Here is a 25,568-nt window from a genome sequence, read left to right as displayed (position 1 = left end):
GAGCGTATAAATACAGTTCGTCCACAACAAAAATGATGTAGCCGACCATTTGAACAGCGCGCACCGGAGCCTTGTAAAATGACAGTGGCGGTTCATCTCAATTCCAACTATCGACTCGGTGTTAGACTACGGACAAGAAGGAGCTGGAACATCTCATAATAAAACTAAGATAGTTAAATACAAACGTTATGGCTTTGGTTCTAAAAACACACCGAAGAGGGTCTGAAGTTTCGATATTTAGTGTATAGGCTATCAGATAGAACCTGTGGTTTGTATCCAAGGACGGCTCGCAAACCACAAGATCTATAGTAAAACTAAAATATCTAAAAATAATTGATAAGATGGCGACCACCGGCTCCAGGGACGACCCGCTGATGTAGGCATGTTACCCAGCCTGACACAAAATATCTGTAGGCATCCAAACTCGTATACGCTTTCAGATCAATACCTGTGTATGGCGATGGGTTTTTAACGACATAGGTATACAGATCATGTGGGCCGAAGTCAGGTAAAGACGAGGGCTTCGTGTACTTCCGTACGTCAGTGAACAATCCTGGTGGAAGCAGGTAAACGTCGTTCTCTAAGCCTGCTAACCTCAATTTTTGCAAATCCCTCTCCCTCTGCTCGCCCTGTAAATGCCCTACGTCGCTGGATAGTGAAGGTGTTTTCTGCATCTCGCTCCTTTTTCTTTTATGTTTTTCGTTTGTCGCCTTCCTCGCATTCAAACCGATTCGAGCCATGACGTCCAAAATGGCAGCATCACATGACTTGGTCACGTGAGTGAAATACCTCAATTCCTTCGATGACTAGCGTTCTGATAGAAGTGAGAGCGAGGGGATATTGTTTTTTCAAAAGTAGATGCTCGTTATCTTCATATTTTATTTTCATTCATATTTTACTCACTTGGTGGTTGTGAGTTTTACTCTCAGTTGATGAAATATTACGCAGATTTGTCAAAGGTTTTAGTCATTTTCTTTCGGGGGTATACGTAAGTGAGCAGGAGCTCACAGTTGATCCTGTTTTCTTTGGCCTAAAATGGTCACACTTTGCAATTTCCAAGCAGTTCTTCTTTCGGCTGCTCCTGTTAAAAGTTGCCATCCTTCCCCAATCTATCCAGGCTTGGGACTGGCACGAAGCATGCGCTGGCTTGTTCACCCACAGTGGCTGGGTATTTTACCTCATTTGCATGCCTTTGAAGCGTGCCCCACTTCTGGGTTCTCAAAGCTCAGGAACTAAAATGCAAACATTTCTGAAACCACGCCTTTTTTTTATTAAATACTGAATTTGCTGTCACTTCTTGTTGAATTCAGACTGATCATGTGGATCTCTGGCTCAGAAAATCCTGAGCTCCATCGTGAACATTTTCCAGTCCATGAACTGTAAAAGCTTCACACAGCTCTGGACAGCGCTCATAAAGCTTCCTAATCTTTGTATAACAGGAATGTTTGTCAGGTAATGCCAGTGTTTTAAACTCTCACTGCCTCTTTGCTCCATTTCCGATGAGCTTGCGAGTCGAGGTTGTGTTCGGCAGTGATTAGCATCTTAATGGTCCTGGGTAATGGCTCTGCTGAGGGGAGAATGCTCGTGTTGTTGCTTTTGCCTTTGAGCACTCACGTGGAGAGCCGTCTCCTCCATGCTCCGCTTAGAAAACGAGCTCGGAGCTTAAGTAATCACCAAAGGCCTGGGTTATTCTCTCCTCCCCCCTCCCCCACACTCAGCGTTAAATGTTTCCTTGGTGCAGTGGAGATCTGCAGAATAATGAACTGGACTGGACTGGAGTCCTCCAAGCAGCAACAACATCGAGGCGTGAAAAAGGGAGGAAATCGTTTACTGCATTCTCATCTACGAAGAACATCTGATCCTGGGACTTGGACACAAGCAGTGGAGAAGCATTCGTGTTATTGATGCATATACTTTACCTCGGAAAAGATTTTACGTGCGCTCCAGACCCAATTTATGTGCATGAAAGAGGCAGAATTTACACTCAGAATGACTCGAACACATGCACTTGAGCTCAGCACGGTCATCAGGCTCGCGTATTTTAACACGTCTTAAAATGTTGCTCCCTTCACTTGGGGTTTCTCGCTTGTGGCTGTGGCCTGACCAGCATTTTTTTTTCAGCTTTCACGACTCCTTTACCTGTTTATTTATAATTTGCATATCATTTTTGAGTGAAATGATTTTGCGCTGTCCACTCAGCAGAGGAACTTCACGATCTCCGATACTTCCTTTCAGGCTTCTTTGTCACATCGTTCTGATGGCAGGATCATATGGAATCAATTTTGTGCCAAAATGTTCATACAATACTTTTGAAATATCAAACAAAAACGACAAATCAAAATACAAAAAAAGTCAATTTTTTTAGACTGGCAAACAAATTATTTGTGTAATCGTGCAAAATATCAGTCTATTACTCTTCAGAAACCTTTTATTTTTGTTCCGCGTCTTTCTCAGTTTTGTTTGACGTAATTTATTTTGGTTGCGATTCCAGCTTTCTCGTTTGCGCTCCCTGACTTTTTGCTTGCAGTTTTGGCACAAACTTCACGTGTGGGCGGGCTGTCCAGGAATGCATTCCCATTGGCTAACTTGTGTTTGACTGACAGCTACGCTCAGCCATTCCCTACTCGGATTCTGGCGGACTGTTTGACGAGTGACCGATCCATTGACGGTAAACAAGGATGGAGTGGACTTCAGTGGCGACTATGATACTGAATTAATTCAACAAAGTGTAAATTCAATATCATAGTCGCCACTGAAGTCCACTCGATCCTTGTTTACCGTCAACGGATCGGTCACTCGTCAAACAGTCCGCCAGAATCCGAGTAGGGAATGGCTGAGCGTAGCTGTCAGTCAAACACAAGTTAGCCAATGGGAATGCATTCCTGGACAGCCCGCCCACACGTCAAGTTTGTGCCAAAACTGCAGCAAAAAGTCAGGGAGCGCAAACGAGAAAGCTGGAATCGCAACCAAAATAAATTACGTCAAACAAAACTGAGAAAGACGCGGAACAAAAATAAAAGGTTTCTGAAGAGTAATAGACTGATATTTTGCACGATTACACGAATAATTTGTTTGCCAGTCTAAAAAAATTGACTTTTTTTCCTTTTTTTGTATTTTGAGTTGTCGTTTTTGTTTGATATTTCAAAAGTATTGTATGAACATTTTGGCACAAAATTGATTCCATAGGGTCGGGCAAATCCGAGTGGGGCTGTCTTCCGTTTTTGGATCTCGAATGGTAAACAGGACCTAATTGCACATAGGAGCTGACGTCACGAGTAGGGAACTGAAGAAACGTCACGCCACGCATGCTGTAGGATTCGTCTGAGTATCATTCGAGCCAACCGTTTTAACGAGTTGTACCAAATTTGTGTAACCCATGTCATTTTCAGACGCTCCCTTAATTCTTTTATTGTGCTAAGAATTTCCTGATAGTCCCTAGAGCGTGCCATAGAATGTTTTGAATCAAACCAGATGCGGAAAACCAACTACGCTCAATCAGACACGATAGACCAACGAATGACTAAGAAGAAGTAGAAGTAGAAAAACAGAAAAGAAAGAAGAAAGTAGAACAAATAGAAAGAAAATAGATTCCCCCCATTTGATCCTCATCTTCAACGCCTTCCTTTTTTATCGACTTCCTTCCCTTCGGTGAGTCTCTAGCTCTAATGATATTCCCATATGTTTTTCTTAATATAACCAATTATTACAAATAGATTAAAACTCCCTGTTTTAATATAGATTTATGTCCTGCAATCAAGTCCCGAGATCGTCGTGAGCTTGATTTTCCTACCCGATATCCTGGTGAGCAAATTATTAACTTTGTAACTTATACTAATATGTTAAGCTAAGCTAGGTTATTGTAAACAGGTCCTGGTGAGCCTTATAAGCTTCCTACATGGTAAATTGGCATGACATAGTCTTAAAACCAGTCAGGATACTCTGAATGGACTTCGACCTTATGGTTTAGTAGGTTTTTGTGTATTTTAGGAATTTTGAGTGTCTTATATTTTCATCAGTATGGGTCAGTGACAGTTACGTTGCTGGACAGTTAGCTCTCTGGCTAGCATGGTTTCTAAGCAACAATGTCGGTCTAGCAAGACAGCAATCTCCGGTAGCTGACTTTACGGAGATGTGCCGTAAGAATGAATTTATTTGTTGTTTTGTATGTTGCCGTAATGACAACAATAACATGGATAAGGAAAGGTTACTGTAGTGATTAAATGAAATGGAATTTAATAGTAATTGAATAGTCTGTATAATTCTGTGCAGACTGGTTTTTTCGTACCCCTGGAAACGTCCCCCGAATCACCTTCATCTTTACCTGGAACCCCTGGAGCCCTGATCTGCACTCCCCACCTTATCATCATTTTCCCCTTGCACACCCCCCTGTCTTCCTCTGATTGAACTGTCCCCCATCAACGTCCACTGTCCCTGCTACTGTGGTAGGACTGAATCCGACGTCATCATTCCTTTTAATTTAAATTTTTTTTTTTTTGAGTGCACTCGTTTTATTTGGGTTTATTTTTTTTATTCAGTTGATTATTTTGAGATCTCATAGGGTTTTTTTTTCCTATGAATATTTCTATGAATATCTAAGAATATTTTGTTATCATTCCTTGTTGAGCCCTTGTAATTACTACGTGGATAAATAGTGCCGGCACTTAGAAGGTATATTTTATTTAATATTTTTTTTGTATGACATTCCTGGGTTACACCCCCGTGGTATATTGATATTGGTATTTTATTGGTGGTACTCTCTGGTTACATACACATACACACACATCAAACACTTGATCACAATCATTAGTTTAGTATTCCATGATAAGATAGTTTAAGTAGGCTTAGATATCAAATAGGACTAAAATATATTAAATATATTGAGTATCTTATCTATTTTTAATATATATATATAACATATATTTAATAGGATTTCAGTGATTTGCACAAAACTTAGCGTATTATTCTTCTGACTGACACTTTTACTATCCACGTTTCACACTGATAGATCTTACTTGCACCTTATTGCACTAAATATTATTTATTGTATAAATTTAATGACTTTCCCTTGAATGAACTAATTTATTGTGTGAATAAATATTTATTGTATTATTATTCTGACATCAGTGAGTGCTGTGTGTTGCTTGGGGTGAGTAATTGACTGTGGTCTAGCCATAACCTAAACCAGTCTCCTTAGAACCTAGAGTTGGAGTTAGACTGTTCCCGCACAAGCACAGGTTGTTCCCTCGTCGTGCGGGTTACAGAAAGTTGGCGAGCCAGCCAGGAGATTGGTTAACTAGTGTTTAAGACCACATACCACACCCCTTGACCACGCCTCATTAGGTTCTATTTACCTACTTGAAATAAGAGCTCACCATAGTCTAATATGGATCTTTGCAACCGTTATGGAGTACATGGGCAATGCTGCTTGGTAGTAGTAGGTGTAGATGAAATAAGCACTGAGGAAATGATAATTAGCTTCTTCGAACAAAATGGCAAGATTTCAAAGTGCATTAGAATTCCTGATGAGCCTGGTCAACCCAATGGTAGGGCACTGATAGTTTATGCTTCAGAAACCTCAATAACTAAGATCAACCCAGATACCCTTGGTCATATACCCAGTCCCAATGATCCAGCCATTTTATGGCATGTGAGAACAATTAGAGACATATGCCAAGAAGATTTAGGCAAAGAGCTAGCCCACCAGTACCTTGAAGAATTGAGTGCCATAGGTGGTAGTGCCACCTCGGGATATGCCAGCATCCTGGAAAGAGAGCTGAGGCGTATTCAGTCACAAGCTTCAGAGAAGACGCTCAGTGGTCCCTCCCCAAGATGTAGCCCAATGCCACACACTGAGAACGGCATGAATGTTGAAGCTGCTCATAGTATGGGCTCCCAATGCAATAGTCGGCCTCCTTCAGTCCTCCCTTCAAGTAATCACTCAACTGTACATAGTCCACTGAGCCTTGGCAGTGATGTTTTAAACCCTCCCAGTGTCCAGAGAGTCATTGTAGAGCATGTCATCAGGAATGATTCAGCACCCTTATACACAGGTCAGAGCAAAGTCCGAACCTTCTCAGGAAGACTTCCAAAGCCCAATGGCGAAGTGGATTATGATGCTTGGAAGAGTCAAGTCGAGCTGCTTCTGAGTGATGCCCATGTCACTGACTCACAGAAAGTGAGAAAGATTTTGGAGAGCTTGGTTGGCCCAGCTGCGGATATGGTCAAGCCACTTGGGATCACTTCAGTCCCCCACGCATATGTGAATCAGCTTGAATCGGCTTTCGGTGTGGTGGAAGATGGAGAAGAGTTGTTTGCCAAGTTCTTGAATGCAAGCCAAAATGCTGGAGAGAAGCCATCAGACTACCTGTTCAGACTTCAGACTCTTCTCACAAAGGTCGTTTCTAGAGGGGGAATCCTTCTTGAAGAGTCAGACAGACAGTTACTCAGGCAGTTTTGCAGAGGGTGCTGGGACCACTCCTTACTCATTGGACTCCAGCTAGAACAGAAAAAGAGCAATCCACCATCTTTTCCTGAGCTGCTTCTTTCGCTTAGGACCGAAGAAGACCGCCGTGCAGCCAAGATGGACAGGATGAAAAAACACATGGGAAGCACAAAAGCTATGGCACACGCTCACACAGTATATGGCCTACCCACCTGTTATAACAGCATTGACACACCTGTTGAAGAAAAGCATGATGATACAAAGAAATTGCTTAATGAGATATCAGAGCTGCGCAACCAGGTTGCCACTCTGTCCACCAGAGATAATGTGAGGCCACAGCCAAGCCTGAAGCCAGCTGCATGATCACAAATGCCTCCATGCCTCGTCATGATACTCCTCGCTTCCCAAAGCCTTGGTTCTGTTTTAAATGTGGTGAAGATGGCCACATTGCTGCTCGCTGTTCGAGTGCCCCCAACCCTGTTCTGGTCCACCAGAAGAATGAGGAGCTGAAAAGAAAACGTGAAGCTCATAGAAGATTGCACACAGTTTCATCCATGCCTTTAAACGAGTCGCAGCTCCTGTTTCGGGACGTTCAGGAGCTCAGTGCCAGAATATGAGTCCCAAACCTCTCGATGCCATTGTAAGGAGGACACACCGAAAGGAAAATCACCATCAGTGTCAGAATGATCAGTTCCTCCCCCATGGACTCGTAGGGCCCCGATGCACTGCCTCTGTTTTTATTGAAGGAATAATGTGTGACTCCATCCTCGACACTGGCTCCCAAGTCACCACCATTTCAGAGACATTCTACATGAACAACTTGTCCTTCATCCCCATCCAGCCCATTCAAGCCTTGTTCCAGATAGAAGGTGCAGGTGGTCAACATGTCCCCTATAAAGGCTACATCCAAGCCCTCATCTCCTTTCCGGGCAACATTACTGGCGTCACTGAGCAGATCTCCTCTTTAGTCCTCATCGTTCCAGACTGTCACTTCAACACCCAGATTCCCCTGTTGGTTGGAACCAATGTCTTAGATAGATTATACAAAGAAGGTATGGAAAAGCATGGGCCAGAGTTCTTGCAAGGACCTGACCTTAATCGTGACTGTGTCCTGCTGTTCCAGCATGTTGCCTTGAGTCATCAGGAAGAGAATTCAGCCTGTAACATCAAGCTGCATGGGCGCCATTCCATCTCCATCCCCGCAGGAGGAAAAGTGTCCGTCTTTGGTGACGTCAGAATGACAAAGAACCCCCCACACTCCCTATGTGTGATTGAGTCCCCAGAATGGTCGTCATTACCAGGTGGTGTGTTTGTTGAGAGTGCCCTTCAAGAGATCCCACACAGATCTTCAAACAAGATTCCCATTGTCCTGAGGAATGTGACTGACCGGGATGTCATGCTGCGTCCAAGGCAAGTCATAGCTCAGTTGATGGCTGCACAGTATGTGATGCCTTCTGAACCACAACAGTTAACACCTGATGCTTCCCATTCTGAGAACAGATTAAAATTTGACCTTGAAGATTCCCCTATTCCAGAGGAGTGGAAGAGACGAGTCACAGAGAAGCTGAACAGCATGCCAGAGGTCTTTGCTGTCGATGACCTGTCCCATGGCCATACCTCTGCTGTCAAGCATCACATCCGCCTTCAAGACGACACTCCCTTCAGAGAAAGACCCAGGCCCATTCACCCCTCCGACAGAGAAGCTGTAAAGCAACACCTCAGAGAACTGCTAGATGCTGGGATCATCAGAGAGTCAGAGAGTCCATATGCATCACCCATTGTTGTTGTCAAGAAGAAAAATGGGAAGATTCGACTTTGCGTAGATTACAGGAAATTGAACATGCGAACAGTGAAAGATGCTTATGCTCTTCCCAACATCGAAGACACCTTCTCTGCACTCAGCGGTGCAAAATGGTTTTCTGTGATGGACCTGAAGTCGGGCTATTACCAAGTCGAGGTTGCAGAGGAAGACAAGCAAAAGACCGCATTTGTCTGCCCTCTAGGTTTCTGGGAGTTCAACCGGATGCCTCAAGGTGTGACAAATGCACCAAGTACCTTCCAGAGACTTATGGAGAAATGTGTCGGAGACTTGCACCTGAACGAAGTTTTAGTCTTTCTGGACGACCTTATTGTCTTTTCAGAGACATTAGAAGAGCATGAGGCCAGACTGATGAAAGTGTTGAATCGCCTTAAAGAATATGGTCTGAAATTGTCCCCAGACAAGTGCCACTTTTTTAAGACCTCTGTCAAATACCTTGGTCACATTGTTGATGCTGAAGGAGTCCATACAGATCCAAGTAAAGTTGCTGCATTAAAAGAATGGCCCCGTCCCACCAACAGAAAAGAGCTCAAATGCTTCTTAGGATTTGCTGGATATTACCGACGATTCGTGGAAGGATACTCTAAAATAGCAAAGCCACTAAATAGCCTAACAGCAGGATATGTGCCACCGAGGAAGAGAGGAAAGATTTACAAAAGAGAAAAGACAAAATCCCTCATTAATCCCACCCTGCCTTTTGGAGATGAATGGACGCGAGAATGTGAAGCTGCCTTCAGAACTCTGATAGATAAATTGACCTCAGCACCTATCCTGGCCTTTGCCAATCCCAACCTTCCCTATGTCCTCCATACTGATGCCAGCCGTGATGGTCTTGGGGCTGCTCTCTACCAAGAACAAGATGGAGAGCTCCGAGTCGTTGCTTATGCCAGCCGAGGGCTGTCCCGAAGTGAACAGAATTATCCTGTCCATAAGCAAGAGTATCTAGCTTTAAAGTGGGCCATCTGTGAGAAATTCCATGATTATCTTTATGGCACTGATTTTCAAGTTCTTACTGACAACAACCCATTAACGTATGTCTTGACATCTGCAAAGCTTGACGCAGCAGGCCATCGCTGGTTGGCTGCTTTGTCCACATACCGCTTCACCATCAAGTATAGAGCGGGGATCAGCAACCAAGATGCTGATGGGTTGTCCAGGAGACCGCAGAGTCCATCTGAAGAGGATGAAGAGTTCAGGGAAGAGAAAGCAAGGATCGAGGAGATGAAGCAACGGATCTTGAACGAAGATAGCAAGTTGATCTCTGGTGAAATGCTCTCTGCAGTATGCCAGCGCCACTCCATGATTGTCCCAGCTGACGGATGTTTGCTGCCAGAATCCCCCATCCTTGCTGAGTCCTTGGCTGTTGATGCGTCTGCCGTTCCAGATTACTTTGAGTCTTCAGGGCAAGGCACTATCCCCGGAATGACTCATAGTGACTGGTACCAGGCCCAAAGGGAAGACCCCTCCATCAGATGTGTGATTAGATTTGTCCAGAGCAAGCGGAAGCCTACCTTCAAAGATTTATCTTCTGAGTCATTGGAAACGAAGCTACTCCTTAGAGAATGGAAAAGGCTTGAGTTTCGAGATGGAGTACTGTTCCGTAGATGTCTGGATAGAGGCACTGAAGTCCATCAACTGGTTCTACCCACTAAACATCGGGCCAGAGCACTGCATGGTCTCCACGATGAACTTGGCCACCTTGGCGCTGAGCGTCTTCTCCACCTTGCCCGTGCTAGGTTTTACTGGCCGAAGATGTTCCAGTCTGTTGAGCTGAAGTGCCAGACGTGTGAGAGGTGTGTGAGACGGAAGGCGCATGCCCAGAATGCTGCTCCCATGGAAAGCATCCGAACTAGTCACCCCCTGGAACTTGTATGCATGGATTTCCTTAGTATTGAACCTGACAACAGAGACATCAGAAACATCCTTGTCATCACAGATCACTTTACAAAGTATGCCATTGCAGTTCCAACAAAAGATCAGAAAGCCAACACAGTTGCGAAAGCGTTATGGGACAACTTCATTGTGAATTATGGATTTCCAAGTCGTTTACTCAGTGACCAGGGAAGGGACTTTGAATCCCGCACCATAAAAGAACTATGCTCGCTCATTGGCACAGAGAAAGTGAGAACGACGCCATATCATCCACGCGGCAACCCCGTCGAAAGATTCAACAGAACGCTCCTAAGCATGCTTGGTACTCTGGAAGAAAAAGACAAATATCACTGGAGGGACTTTGTCAAGCCGTTAGTCCATGCATACAATTGCACCAGGAACGACACCACTGGATACTCACCATATGAGCTGATGTTTGGCAGGCAGCCGAGACTCCCCATTGATCTTCTCCTTGGTCTTCAGCCAAACCAAGATGGGTTCAAGTCGCACTCAGACTATGTGAAGGGCCTTCGTCAACGCCTGCAAGACAGTTATGCCCTCGCTTCGGAGAGCTCAAGGAAGATGGGCGAAAAGAACAAGGCAAGATTTGACAGCAAAGTCAGAGCAGCAGAACTCGTTGCTGGAGACAGAGTCCTTGTGAGGAACGTGAACCTTCGAGGAAAACACAAGCTCGCAGACAGGTGGGAGAGAGAAGTCCATGTTGTGGTGAAGAGAATAGGTGATGGTCCGGTCTATGTCATCAGACAGGAAAGGGGTGACACTCCGCACCGCACCCTCCACAGAGATCTCCTCCTGCCCTGTGGGTTCCTGCCTGTTGATGAGACTGGACCTGAACCTGAAGTCAATCTGCCGACAAGAAGGTTAAGATCCGGGATAAAGACAACTCAGCAGAACAGAAATGATGAATCCGTTGGTGGCAGCAGTGATGAACTCAGCAGTGATGAAGAAGAATGCTACCCATCACAACTCCCTCAGATCTCCACAAGGTCCTTCATCAAAATGGAAGGTGCCAGAGAAACAACACAGAACATCCCAGAACAGTATCCTCCAGAACCCTCCACCTCAGCTGGACTGAACCCGTGTCCAACCAAGGTCCATCAGTTCAAAAGCCCACTCAGCAATGTATTGCCCTTCACTGATCCTGTCATACACTCACCTGCAAGCGAACCTGTTAATGGGCCATCTCCACACACCAATGCCGTGCCACAGACTAGACCTTTTCAGAGAAACTCAGTTGATGAAGAAGAGACAGAGACTGTGCTACCCATGGATGCGATACCCCATGTTGAACCTGTTGACCTGCCAGAGAGAGAAGCCGCTGAAGTTCGAAGATCCACCAGAGAAAGACGTCCACCTGAAAGACTGTGTTACGGAGAACTGGGAAGACCCTTGGTGCTAGCTCTTGCCTCCTTCTTCGAAAGTCTAAGCAGAACTGTCTAAGTCCTCTAGAAGGCGCACTAAATAGTCTTAACACGCATGCAGAGACTCGTGCGGTTTAGAGGGGGAGAATGTAACCCATGTCATTTTCAGACGCTCCCTTAATTCTTTTATTGTGCTAAGAATTTCCTGATAGTCCCTAGAGCGTGCCATAGAATGTTTTGAATCAAACCAGATGCGGAAAACCAACTACGCTCAATCAGACACGATAGACCAACGAATGACTAAGAAGAAGTAGAAGTAGAAAAACAGAAAAGAAAGAAGAAAGTAGAACAAATAGAAAGAAAATAGATTCCCCCCATTTGATCCTCATCTTCAACGCCTTCCTTTTTTATCGACTTCCTTCCCTTCGGTGAGTCTCTAGCTCTAATGATATTCCCATATGTTTTTCTTAATATAACCAATTATTACAAATAGATTAAAACTCCCTGTTTTAATATAGATTTATGTCCTGCAATCAAGTCCCGAGATCGTCGTGAGCTTGATTTTCCTACCCGATATCCTGGTGAGCAAATTATTAACTTTGTAACTTATACTAATATGTTAAGCTAAGCTAGGTTATTGTAAACAGGTCCTGGTGAGCCTTATAAGCTTCCTACATGGTAAATTGGCATGACATAGTCTTAAAACCAGTCAGGATACTCTGAATGGACTTCGACCTTATGGTTTAGTAGGTTTTTGTGTATTTTAGGAATTTTGAGTGTCTTATATTTTCATCAGTATGGGTCAGTGACAGTTACGTTGCTGGACAGTTAGCTCTCTGGCTAGCATGGTTTCTAAGCAACAATGTCGGTCTAGCAAGACAGCAATCTCCGGTAGCTGACTTTACGGAGATGTGCTGTAAGAATGAATTTATTTGTTGTTTTGTATGTTGCCGTAATGACAACAATAACATGGATAAGGAAAGGTTACTGTAGTGATTAAATGAAATGGAATTTAATAGTAATTGAATAGTCTGTATAATTCTGTGCAGACTGGTTTTTTCGTACCCCTGGAAACGTCCCCCGAATCACCTTCATCTTTACCTGGAACCCCTGGAGCCCTGATCTGCACTCCCCACCTTATCATCATTTTCCCCTTGCACACCCCCCTGTCTTCCTCTGATTGAACTGTCCCCCATCAACGTCCACTGTCCCTGCTACTGTGGTAGGACTGAATCCGACGTCATCATTCCTTTTAATTTAAATTTTTTTTTTTTTGAGTGCACTCGTTTTATTTGGGTTTATTTTTTTTATTCAGTTGATTATTTTGAGATCTCATAGGGTTTTTTTTTCCTATGAATATTTCTATGAATATCTAAGAATATTTTGTTATCATTCCTTGTTGAGCCCTTGTAATTACTACGTGGATAAATAGTGCCGGCACTTAGAAGGTATATTTTATTTAATATTTTTTTTGTATGACATTCCTGGGTTACACCCCCGTGGTATATTGATATTGGTATTTTATTGGTGGTACTCTCTGGTTACATACACATACACACACATCAAACACTTGATCACAATCATTAGTTTAGTATTCCATGATAAGATAGTTTAAGTAGGCTTAGATATCAAATAGGACTAAAATATATTAAATATATTGAGTATCTTATCTATTTTTAATATATATATATAACATATATTTAATAGGATTTCAGTGATTTGCACAAAACTTAGCGTATTATTCTTCTGACTGACACTTTTACTATCCACGTTTCACACTGATAGATCTTACTTGCACCTTATTGCACTAAATATTATTTATTGTATAAATTTAATGACTTTCCCTTGAATGAACTAATTTATTGTGTGAATAAATATTTATTGTATTATTATTCTGACATCAGTGAGTGCTGTGTGTTGCTTGGGGTGAGTAATTGACTGTGGTCTAGCCATAACCTAAACCAGTCTCCTTAGAACCTAGAGTTGGAGTTAGACTGTTCCCGCACAAGCACAGGTTGTTCCCTCGTCGTGCGGGTTACATTTGCATGGAATTAGGAATATTTCTCAAATCCTGCTGAAAACCGCGAAATCGTGGGGGGGGTACGTAGAAAAGAAATGATGGCTTGCAGAGTTGGACCGGTCCATTTTCTTTCATCACTTCATGCATGATATCTCAGAATATATTTTAAATAAATGTGAAATTTCCTTGACAAAATTAAGGAATTAAATCCACACAAATAAGACCCCACTGAACATTTTACCAGAAGCAGTTCCTTGAATTCGATTTTGACCAACCACGAGCTCACACATCACTGAAAACACACCCTTCACACAATCTTCATGTTTTTCCGGTAACATTCAGGGGTGGGAGAATCTTGGTGACTCCGCTTTGATTACTCCGAGACGGTTCTAGCAATCCTGTTCGAGTCTTTTGCCCTCAGCTCTTTCAGTCAGAGGCTTAATTTAAAACCAGTTCAGTCACTTGCTGCATCTTCAGTCAGAGAAATGCCCGGGGCTTGTGTCAGGCCAGTGTCGAGATCCAGTTCTATCCAGTCTGAACAAGGTGGCTCCTGATGGCATGAGTGGTGAGAAATTTCCTGTTCGAGTTGGCACTGTTATGTAACTGCCCCCAATGTGGAGCAGAAGGAAGACCCACTCAGTGCCTTGTGTGAGGATGAAGAATAAAGATGAAGCCCGCGGCGGTCCCTTCAGTGTCTAATTCTGCATTTAGGAATTCAAGTCGAGTTTATTTGTATCGCGCTTTTAACAATAAACATTGTCGCAAAGCAGCTTTACAGAATTTGAACGACTTAAAACATGAGCTAATTTTATCCCAAATCTATCCCGAATGAGCAAGCCTGTGGCGACAGTGGCAAGGAAAAACTCCCTCAGACGACATGAGGAAGAAACCTCGAGAGGAACCAGACTCAAAAGGGAACCCATCCTCATTTGGGCAACAACAGACAGCCTGACTATAACATTAACAGTTTTAACATGAAGTCAGTCTCGTTGATATTATAAACTCTTCATTGATGGAAACTTGAGTGCAAAACTGTTCATGACAATCCTGAATCCTGTTTCGTAATTCCATACTGAGAGAAATTAAAGACCTAGTTTCACCCTTGTTCATGAAGGTGAATCGTTTTAGTTCAGCGGTGTTTTGTGAACTCGGAGGGACAGGTGGGATTAGTCAGAATTCCATCAGAAGATGGTGGCAGGAGCATGAGGGACTGGTTCGAATGCATTTCTTGATTAATTATTGAAAGTGGAATTTCACTGCAGTGATGCTTTTTATTGAATATTTTCAGTCGAAGCGCAGTTCTCGATTTGTTCTTTGGAGTGTAATTTATTTGCTGTAATTTGTCAGACAAGGAAGTGGAAAAGAAATCATCAGCCTCGTTAACTCGTCACAGAAGCCACGCAAAGTGCTGGCCGTAACGCCGTTCTTTATCCTCGATGCCCACGCTGAGCCGAGTGTCAACATATGGTCGATATGGCAGGAATCGGCATTCCCTCATCGCGAGGCAAGCGCCGAGTCCGTCTTGTTTAACCCAGACGGCGGCGGTGAGTGTGCACTCGCATGTTGGGATGTTTAACGGCACCTCGGGGCGTCAGCATTCATCTCAGCAGTGGCCTGACTAGACTTCCAGGACTCTGCTGCTTTCTGAGAATAGATCAGCGTTTACAAAACGTTCCAAGGCTAAAAGTAGCTCATAACTGACTTGGTGAAAATTTGATATGCACCACATGACCATGATATATGCACATAAACAGAGTGTGGTTTGTTTGGTGGACAAAGCAAAGATTTCATGAAAGGGATGGATTTTGGATGAGGGTCAATTGGCTGGCTCTGGCGCGATGATTCCGAATCCCTGATGTTCCAAAAAAGATAACGACATGGATGTGATGAGATATCGATCCATGAGTGTTTCTGGAAAAACCATTTGTGTCGAGCGCTTCATAGTAAATCGGAGCTTTCATGACGTTCTTCCTGAACACACTCCTCACCGATGGCTCTTATTGATTCAGCAGAGAAAAGCACTGCGTCATTTAAAGGTGGATAAATCCAGTTTGCGCATGGGTTTGTTTGTTTTCTCAAGCAAACTGAAAGATTTGCTTCTACTACGGGTCTTAGAATGCAGAGTTGTGATGGTTTCTGACGTGACTTCGAAATAATAAGTCATAGTAATAACAAATAGAGTTAAATTCATCACACATTCATGTGATTGGTGCATAAACCATCAACAGAACAAAAACCCGAATCATGAGGTGGTCTTAATGCTTCGAATATCAGTGACCGTTTTGTCGTCAGTCGTTTGCAGTGTAGAAGCTGATGGACCAAAGAAAGAAAAGCTGGACAGTGCAGACACACTCGAATGTGGGAGCCTCATCTGGTACTTGTTTTACAGACTATAGAGATCTTGCAGTCACGTGACCGGAAAGTACACAGCCGCCATCTTGTCGGTAAAAAACACCGCTGAATACTGCTGCACTCGTGTACAAAATGGATAAATTTCAACCGACGGACTACACGGCTCATTTTTCTAATGAACAGATAACTAGATATATGTCTAAAATAAACGACCTACAGATTAGTGACCCTTATCGATTACCGGACGTAGTTTTCACGACCGTGTCAGTGGATATTGAACTGCCAGCGGAATACCCAGACGTGTATAATTACCTCATTAACTTTCCCTCGCTGTTCAGTGGTGAAGCACTGCGTGCTTATAAATCTCTGGACAGTTATCTTTACAGAAATTCAGGATTTGTCAGCCGCCCTCAGATGTGGCATCTTGTAAACAAGAAAATAACAATCCTCATTGGACGGGTAAGTCACTTAAGTATTACTAGTACTGATACTAGATATATCAGTAGTATCTAGTATAGCACTGACCAGCCGATTATAGAATAGAATAAGGTAATTCCAGCTGTAATTCCAAATCGCCCGTCTTGTTTACCATGGATCTGGCGTTGGAGAGGTAGAGGCTTGGCAGTGGAGATTTGAGTGGCTGTTTTCTGAGCTTCCTAAACAGGCCGGCTCTGCAGCCTCGCTTTTGCTTCCGCTCCCGGCACCGCCTCCTTCGCTTTGCTTCCGATAACAATCCACGGAGACCCCGCTGGTCTCGCTATCTCGTCCGGAATGTTGTGCATGCGATGGAAATCGCTACAAACCGTCATTTTTCTGCTGGAAACCAATGTCCAGTAAGTCCATACGGTTGTAGTGGATATTGAAGTCCGGTACAGACGAACAACACGCAAAAATACACACAAAAAACATAAAAAATGTGCACAGGTAGGGAGAGCTTGTAGCCGCAGCCGTTGTAGTAGAATTGTATATAGTAGGGTTTTCCAGAAAAAAAGGTAGAAGTCGAACCAGAAGTAGAAGGCGGAAATATGGCGTTTGACCGACAAGATGGCGTCTGTTACAATCTGGATCAGCTGTGACGTCACATGCAAGATCTCTATTGATGGGAAATACAAGTTGACTTGAAAATTGTTGGAAGTGTTTTGCTTTATCTATGCATGAGGTCATTTTATTAAAAAAAAAAAAAGGAGGGGAAAAAAACAGCAATTTCTAATTGTCTGGACTTTGCAGATAAAATGAGTAATAATGCAGCTCGAAAGATCTTTGAATTTGTGCTCAGATTTATTTTTTTCCTTCCTCTGAACTTGGTCATCTTTGCTTTATTCCACAGGTGTGAAAGGCAGGTGCTCGAAATCTCCGAGTCAGAGTCTGTCTCTCTCTCTCTCTCTCTGTCTCTCTCCCCTTCTCTAAGAGCTCTCCATGGCACTTCTCAGCCACCACCTGAGACTCTCCCTTCAGCGGAACCTGCGCCTTGTGGCTCCAGGTAAAAGATTGGACAGAAAGAAACGTCATGAAGCATCATCAAATAATCCACTTTCCCTTGAACACTGTTTATTCACAGTGAGCGTCTCAAGTCCAGACCTTTTTATTTTAAAGGAACAGTCCACCGTACTTCCATAATGAAATATGTTCTTATCTGAATTGAGACGAGCTGCTCCGTACCTCTCCGAGCTTTGCGCGACCTCCCAGTCAGTCAGACGCGCTGTCACTCCTGTTAGCAATGTAGCTAGGCTCAGCATGGCCAATGGTATTTTTAGCTATGGAAAGTCCGCACTATAATGACAGGCGTACTAACACCTTCTGCGCGCTTCGACAGCGCATTGATACCTTCACTCCTCTTCGGGCACGGCCAGGCGGGCGAATGCCCTGGTCCGTCCGCCCTGTCTAAAAAAAAAATGTTACAACTCGAACCCCATGGTAAAATTGGGACTTTGTAATTTTTCCGCATGAGACCCATGGTAAAACCACACTTCCAGGAGGGGCTGCCGTCTGCCTCCCAAGCCGGCCGAGAGCGCTCCTCGTCGGGCACGGCCAGGCGGGCGAATGCCCTGGTCCGTCTGCCCTGTCTAAAAAAAAAAAAAGGTACAACTCCGAGTGAAGGTATCAATGCGCTGCCGAAGCGCGCAGAAGGTGTTAGTACGCCTGTCATTATAGTGTGGACTTTCCATAGCATAGAAAATCGCCACGTTTCAATTTGTGTAACTGAACTTGTTTCATGTCACTGGTCATATAAACCTATGTAAACAGGAAAAACGCGGAAGAGTTTGGTCGCATCTAACTACAGCCCCAAAAAAATACCGTTGGCCATGCTGAGCCTAGCTACATTGCTAACAGGAGTGACAGCGCGTCTGACTGACTGGGAGGTCGCGCAAAGCTCGGAGAGGTACGGAGCAGCTCGTCTCAATTCAGAGAAGAACATATTTCATTATGGAAGTACGGTGGACTGTTCCTTTAACAAGAAAACCAAACTGTATGAGCGAACACAAACCAGTAGCTTGGATAAGATGCACATGTAGATGATAAAGAATCAGAGCCTAATCTAGGGTGTGTAATACGCGTTTTTTATCTGTCTGTCGCACATCCACTTTTTGGGCACGAGAGTGATATTGCGTATCTATTCATTTTGTCGCGCATTTATAAGTAGAGAGCGTGTAGTCGCGTTTTACTGAATCTTGTGCGTATCAATTTGTCAGCACCAGCGAGCAAGCACTGCAGTAAATATAGCATTGTTGACACACCTATCGGAAAGGACCGAAGTATTCCGAATGGTTTATTTAGCAGGTAAAACAGTTTTGTGAACTATTATATCATTGGTCACTGAACCGGAAGACAGTGTGTCTCAACCAATCGTGTGAAGTGTTTTAAAAATACCCAAAAGCACACGGCATATCGTTCTGTCTCATCCAAACATAACAATGTCAAAACGCGTGGTCACGTTGAAAGACCTCTGGACGAAAAAAAGAAACAAAACAAAGACACAGAAGTGAGTATTATGTTATTAACCATATTCAAATAGTAAAGGTGCTTAGTTGATTTATATACAGTTGTGCTCATAAGTTTACATACCCTGGCAGAATCTATGATTCTTTGATCATTTTTCAGAGAATATGAATGATGACACAAAAACATCTTTTCCACTCATGCTTAGTGGTTGGGTGAAACCGTTTATTGTCAAACGACTGTGTTTTCTCTTTTTAAATCATAACGACAACAGAAACTACCCAAATGACCCTGATCAAAAGTTCACATACCCTGGTGATTTTGGCCTGATAACATGCACAGAAGTTGACACAAATGGGTTTGAATGGCTACTAAAGGTACCGTAACATCCTCACCTGTGATCTGTTTGCTTGTAATCAGTGTGTGCGCATAAAAGCTGAGTGAGTTTCTGGGATGCAGACAGACTCTCGCATCTTTCATCCAGCCACTGACGTTTCTGGATTCTGAGTCATGGGGAAAGCAAAAGAATCGTCAACGGATCTACGGGAAAAGGTAGTTGAACTGTATAAAACAGGAAAGGGATACAAAAAGATATCCACGGAATTGATAATGCCAGTCAGCAGTGTTCAAACTGTGATTAACAAATGGAAAATCAGGGGCTCTGTTAAAACCAAACCACGGTCAGGTAGACCAACAAAAATTTACGCCAAACAGCACAGAGACGAGCCTCAAAACTTCTGGAACAAGGTAATTTGGAGTGATGAGACCAAAATTGAACTTTTTGGCCACAACCATAAACGTTACATTTGGAGAGGTGTCAACAAGGCCTATGATGAAAGGAACACCATTCCGACTGTAAAGCACGGAGGTGGATCGCTGATGTTTTGGGGATGTGTGAGCTACAAAGGCACAGGAAACTTGGTCATAGTTGAAGGAAAGATGAATGCAGCACGTTATCAGCAAATACTGGAGGCAGATTTGCACTCATCAGCCCGGAAGCTGCGCATGCGACGTACTTGGACGTTCCAACATGACAACGATCCAAAACACAAGGCCAAGTCGGCCTGTCATCGGCTACAGCAGAACAAAGTGAAGGTTCTGGAGTGGCCATCTCAGTCTCCTGACCTCAATATCGCTGAGCCACTCTGGGGAGATCTCAAGCACGCAGTTCATGCAAGACGGCCCAGGAATTTACAGGAACTGGAGGCTTTTTGCCAAGAAGAATGGGCAGCTTCACCATCTGAGAAAATAAAGAGCCTCATCCACAACTACCACAAAAGACTTCAGGCTGTCATTGATGTTAGAGGGGGCAATACACGGTATTAAGAACAGGCCCGTCTCCACGGGCGGGCCTTAGGGGGCTGTGCCTGCCCTGAGACTCATGTGGGCCTGCCCTGCTGGAACCCAGAGCAGAGACTTTTTTTCATAGGAGACAGGTCACTGAAGAAATCGTCCATAGAAATGAATGGGGACAGTTCGTAACGGCAGCAAACATTCTAATCAACCGTCTCTGACGGCAGTACGGGTCTGCAAATATCCCGCCTGTTCCGCTGCCAACAACCAATCATATGTCGATCTGAACCAACAGCTTTCCAATCATCTTGCAGCTTCGTGCTCCGCTGTCCCTCTCCTGCCGTTATAGAAGTACTGCGCCTGCGCAGTGTCAAAATAATCCACGAGAAAAGTGGATTTTAAAGCTTTTTCTGAGTCATGAGAACCAACCTAACACTCAAGTATAATCAACTTTTCATGGCGATTTCAATCATATGCTCTTCGCGACCGTTAGTTTTCACAGAGTCCAGTATTGATATCTTCCCATTCATGTTCAGAGGGTCTGGTCTCACTAATCCGAAAAAGATGCCTGAAAGTGGCCGGCGAGTGACCGCACTTGGCCTGATAGGAGCCCGTCACAGCTTCTTCTTCTTTGTTTTTTTTTTTTTCCCCCCTCAAAAAAAAAAACGTAAACTACAAGTCAAAGTTTTTCAGTATAACAGTAATAAAGAAAAATGTGCTCAATTTAAAATGTATTGAAACTATTCGAAATCGGCTGATCGGTTCATTCATTATTATCCGTGAGTACAGAAACACTAGTAATAATTTCTGGATCATTGCTATAAACGTGGACTAATATTTCTTGGGAACCAATGGGTTAATGACATGGAATGAACCAACCGACCAATCGCATTTTTTCTTCAAATGGTATCTGGGTAAATCAGCAGCTGTCTCAGCCAATCACATTTTATTGCTGGACGGGATCATATCACGACATCTTCCGGTAGATACCCGAAATCAGCTTTGTGCGTTGTGAGGCCAGCGGAGCAAAAAAAAAATCTTTTAATATGCTGAGCAATGTTTGATACATTTTGGAAAGTTGTTTTGGTTGCTTTATAGGTTTCTTAGAATATTTAACTCGTCACGTCTGTGCTGCTCTCCTGGGTTGCTAGAAACAGTTGTGTTGCCCTGGCTTGGTGTATAAAATGTGTGGCCCCCCCCCCCCCCCCCCAAAGCAATTCAAGGCCCGTCCGTCAGTCTGTGTCTGGCGCCGGGTCTAATTAAGAACTGGGGTATGTAAACTTTTGATCAGGGTCATTTGGATGTTTTTTGTCGTCATTATGATTTAAAAATAGAAAACACAGTTGTTTTTCAATAAATGGCTTCACCCAACCACTAACCATGAGTGGGGAAAAAAAAAGTTTTTGTGTCATCATTCACATCCTCTGAAAAAAGGCCAAGAAAGCAAAAATTCTGCCAGGGTATGTAAACTTATGAGCACAACTGTAAGTTTGTGTACAAATATGATCTTAGAGTAATTATATGACAGTGTGAAGACCTACTTAGTCATTTGATTCTGATTGATGGTTTCTGAAGTTTGAATTTGATATTATTTTCCTAATGCCAATATACAATTAGTTTGATAATGTTTGGTATTATGTAAGTTTTATTTTAAAATATTATGAAATATATTTAATCTGTTCTTGTGTAATTGTAGGTACTGTAAGATTGTAAATGATAGAGATTATATACTTTTTAGGAAGTCTGAATTTTGAGATTATCTCCAGTCATTTGTCAAAATCTAGTTTAAACATGGGTAGATCGTTTAATGTTTTTCACTTTCAGGAAAGGTGGTCTGAACAAAACAAATATGATAGCATTTTTAAATATTTGACAGTGATTTTATTTTATTTTTCATCTTGTTAATTAATAGTGGCAAGACTACATGGATTTTAGACTTAACTATATCAAATGATGTAATATTAACCTAGTCATATTTGAAATGCAGCATTATACTACTGGTGGTCAAATTGGTAAAAATAGGCTAGTCACATGATTTATAGTACCGTAAAACAGTAACCTATGGCCCTTTTCCACTACCCTTTTTCAGCTCACTTCAGCCCGACACGGCTCGCGTTTCGACTACCTCAGAGCGGCGCGACTCAGCTCGCTTCAGCCTTACTCAGCACCCAAAACTCACACGGTTTTGGAGTGGGGCTGAAGCGAGCCAAACCGAGCCGAGTGGGGCTAGGGGCGTGAGCAGACAGTCCCCTGTGCACTGATTGGTGAGGAGGAGTGTCCTCACATGCCCACACACGCCCCGCGAGCACTCTGGGATCTGTAAACACCGTAAACCCGGAAGAAGAATTCCGAGAATTTCTGAAGCCTTATGCGCCTCGCCTCATCTGTACGCTCTTGCCAGTATCTGTTGGCGTTGTCGGCGACAACAAGCCACAGCACCAAGACCAGCAACACTAACGACTCCATGTCCTCCATGTTTATTGTTTACTATCCGGGTCGTGAGACTACCGCTTAAAAGATCACTGATGTCACTGTTTGCGCCGCCTAACGACATCACGTGACGTCCACCCACTTTCGCTAACTCCACCCAATGTGTCCACCCACTTCCAGCCAGCACGGTTCAGCGCGGTTGTAGTCGAAATGCAACTCCAACAGCCCCGCTCAGCTCGACTCAGCACGGCACGGCTCAGCCCGACTCAGCCGCGTTTGTAGTGGAAAAGCGGCACTAGTCATATAACAGACAACTAGTCATATTTGTAAAGTTTTTGCAGTATATAATTCTTCATATAGTTTTTGATCTAAAATCTTTACATTTTTAAAGTTCAGCTCTGATCATAATGTTTGTGCAATACTATAAACTGTGGATAAGTGTTTGCTGATATGGTTTTCATATCACTGTATTAAAGGATGTGTATAGTGCCATAATTATGATATTATATAGATTAACATCTGATATGAATGTTCGTTACATGTATTTAGTTTTATTAATAAAACTGTTCTGTTTATAGACGTACTCTTGAAAATATCTCCCAATGTATTACTTATTTTTCTGTCCCCACTAACTGGAACAAATGAGGGATATTTTTACCCAGGTTAATATTTTCTGTCCCCTGTTTCTACAACTAGTGAGGGATCCGTCCCCTATTTTCAAGTTCCTAGATTAGGCTGTGAGAATGTGCGTGTTCGTCTGGTGTTGGGCCGTTTTTGGTCCACGCATCTGAAACTGTTCGTCTGGAGCGATGAACCTGGTCCTTCCAAAAGGTTTTGTCTCGCTTGGTGTTGTGATGGTGAAGCAAAGAGTGCCGTCGCTCAAAAACCTCCCAGAAGTGTTTAATCGGGTTGAAATCTGGAGGATGTCGAGGTTGGAGTCTGTGATTTGCGTTCTCCTCAAACCTTTTCAGGAAGTCTTTGTGTTGTAAAAGAGACCATGTGCATCAGGATGGAAGTGTTTCACGATGAGATCAGTTAGAACTTGACTCGCAGTGTTGTGAAACCACAAATGACAGCAGAACTGTTGGAACGGAATTATTTGATGTGTCATGTCCCGTCTCCCCCCCCAGGCTGCAGATATGTCAGTCAGACAGCGACGAAGACCGTGTCCGAGTGCGAATACGATGCTCCGTCTATGAAGACTCCCATTCCAGGGCCCAGGTCAAAGGTTTGATCTCATCACCTTCCCCTTTTTATTTTTTATTTATTTTATTTTTTTTTACGTGCATTTCATTTCATAGTTCACTCTGGGAGAGGAAATATTTGCGTGTTTGATTTTTTTTTTTTTTTAAACACGATACAAGTCAGTCAGTTGTTTTTTGTTTGTTTCTTGCTTGCTGCTGTCACACTGCTTTGTAAAATACCCAACAGTGTGTTTGCTCTTGTTTCTCTCTCTCTCTGTGTGTGTGTGTGTGTGTGTGTGTGTGTGTGTGTGTGTGTGAACAGGAGCTGACGAGGCAGCTGGGAGGAATTCAGGTCAGCAAGACACCTTCAGTCAGAACTGGATCATGCCAGTTGTTCTTGCATAAGAGAGGGTTGAAAGTCAGGACGTCTGTCTGGGGAGGTTTAGCAGTCGGATGAGGTCATCCGAATCAAAGTCCCAGACTCAATTGTTAATCTCACCTTCAGATAACTTGAGTAACTCAGGAAACACCTTTCAGAGTTCTGATTTGCTTTTCTCACTTCTTGAGGAAGAGCGTTCGGGCGTTCTCCAGGTGCCGCGCCGTGAATAAGGAGGCTGATTAGAGCTGAAGTTCGTAGCACAGATGTGCAGCTCACACACTCATGATTATTCCTGTCATATACTCACAGTGTGGTGTCGTGGTTAGCGCTGTCGCCTCACAGCAAGAAGGTTCTGGGTTCGAACCCAGCGGCTGACGAGGGCCTTTCTGTGTGGAGTTTGCATGTTCTCCCTGTGTCTGCGTGGGTTTCCTCCCACAGTCCAAAGATATGCAGGTTCAGTTAATTGGTGGCCCGTGGGTGTGAATGGTTGTTTGTGTGTGTCAGCCCTGCGATGAGCTGGCGACTTGTCCATGGTGTACCCCACCTCTCACCCATGGTCAGCTGGGATCGGCTCCAGCTTGCGACCCCGCACGGGGTAATCAGTTACAGCTAGAGCAAACAAACCACCTTTCCCAGTGTGTGAACTCTGAGCGTTCACATGTTCAAACCAGAAGGGACGACAAGCACGCTGCAAAAAACTGAGGAGAAAATTATTCCATCCTAGTGAAATGATCTTGCTGCATGGACAGGTGTTTTTACTTGATAAGACATTTTACATGGGTGCAAGTTTCCGGCATGTGCCGGAAGCTCCGTTTTTTTTCGGTTCTGAAAAAGTCATTTTTCCCAAATTGTGTAAATCCGTTGAGATTTTCGGGGGGGTATAGGGGTGGCCCTCTCACTGTCTCACTCTCGGCGTATTACCGGGTTACCGCGGTACAGTCTCTGCACGAGACAAATCTTTTCATCTCGTCTTCGCCACAAACCTCATTCAATTTATACTCCGCTCACCGACGAGCGGCCCTGACTAGCCCGTTGTTTCACGTGTGTGATATCATGTTTCACGCACGTATCTGCTTTTATAAACTTTTTTTTTTTGATATTTGATTACCTTTCAGTTATTAAATAAAAGTAAGGTAGGTCTTGAAATAAGTTTGTTCACTTTATCGTCTTTTCTAATGTGGTTGTTGGGTTGAAAACTCATTTGTAGTCAGTAATGGATTATAAAGTATAGATATTTTTGTCTATGGAAAAAGCTGAATCTTGTTATTTGCTAAAATCCAGGAGTTTCTGACGACATCAAGACATGCGGCCCCTTATTTTAACTCAAGCTGTGTATATATTGTAAAAAAGGTATCACAGCAAAAGCAGATTAAAAATGGTTGTTTCAGCATTTAAATTAGTAGTTGCTAGATGTTTTGAAATATCAAGCCTTAGACTTGAAATATTATTTCAGATGAA

General features: G+C 43.4%; 1 protein-coding gene across 7 annotated transcripts in view; it reads left to right on the top strand.

Annotated features, from left to right (window-relative positions):
- abat (4-aminobutyrate aminotransferase) overlaps positions 1-25,568 on the top strand; it is a 96,394-nt gene that overhangs the window by 33,996 nt on the left and 36,830 nt on the right. For 3 of the 7 annotated variants that reach the window (XM_060901113.1, XM_060901114.1, XM_060901112.1), the window contains exons 2-4: positions 17,215-17,367; positions 23,678-23,775; positions 24,054-24,083. In XM_060901113.1, the coding sequence (XP_060757096.1) occupies positions 17,304-17,367; positions 23,678-23,775; positions 24,054-24,083 (192 nt within the window). In that variant the 5' untranslated portion in view covers positions 17,215-17,303. Of the gene's footprint in view, positions 1-5,376; positions 12,738-17,214; positions 17,368-23,677; positions 23,776-24,053; positions 24,084-25,568 lie in introns of those variants that run through there. The other 4 variants (XM_060901111.1, XR_009650820.1, XR_009650819.1 and 1 more) reach the window with 4 other exon arrangements.

Source organism: Neoarius graeffei, chromosome 20 (genome assembly GCF_027579695.1).
Source record: "Neoarius graeffei isolate fNeoGra1 chromosome 20, fNeoGra1.pri, whole genome shotgun sequence".
NCBI lineage: Eukaryota > Metazoa > Chordata > Actinopteri > Siluriformes > Ariidae > Neoarius > Neoarius graeffei.
This window is presented reverse-complemented; position numbering and strand designations above follow the sequence as displayed.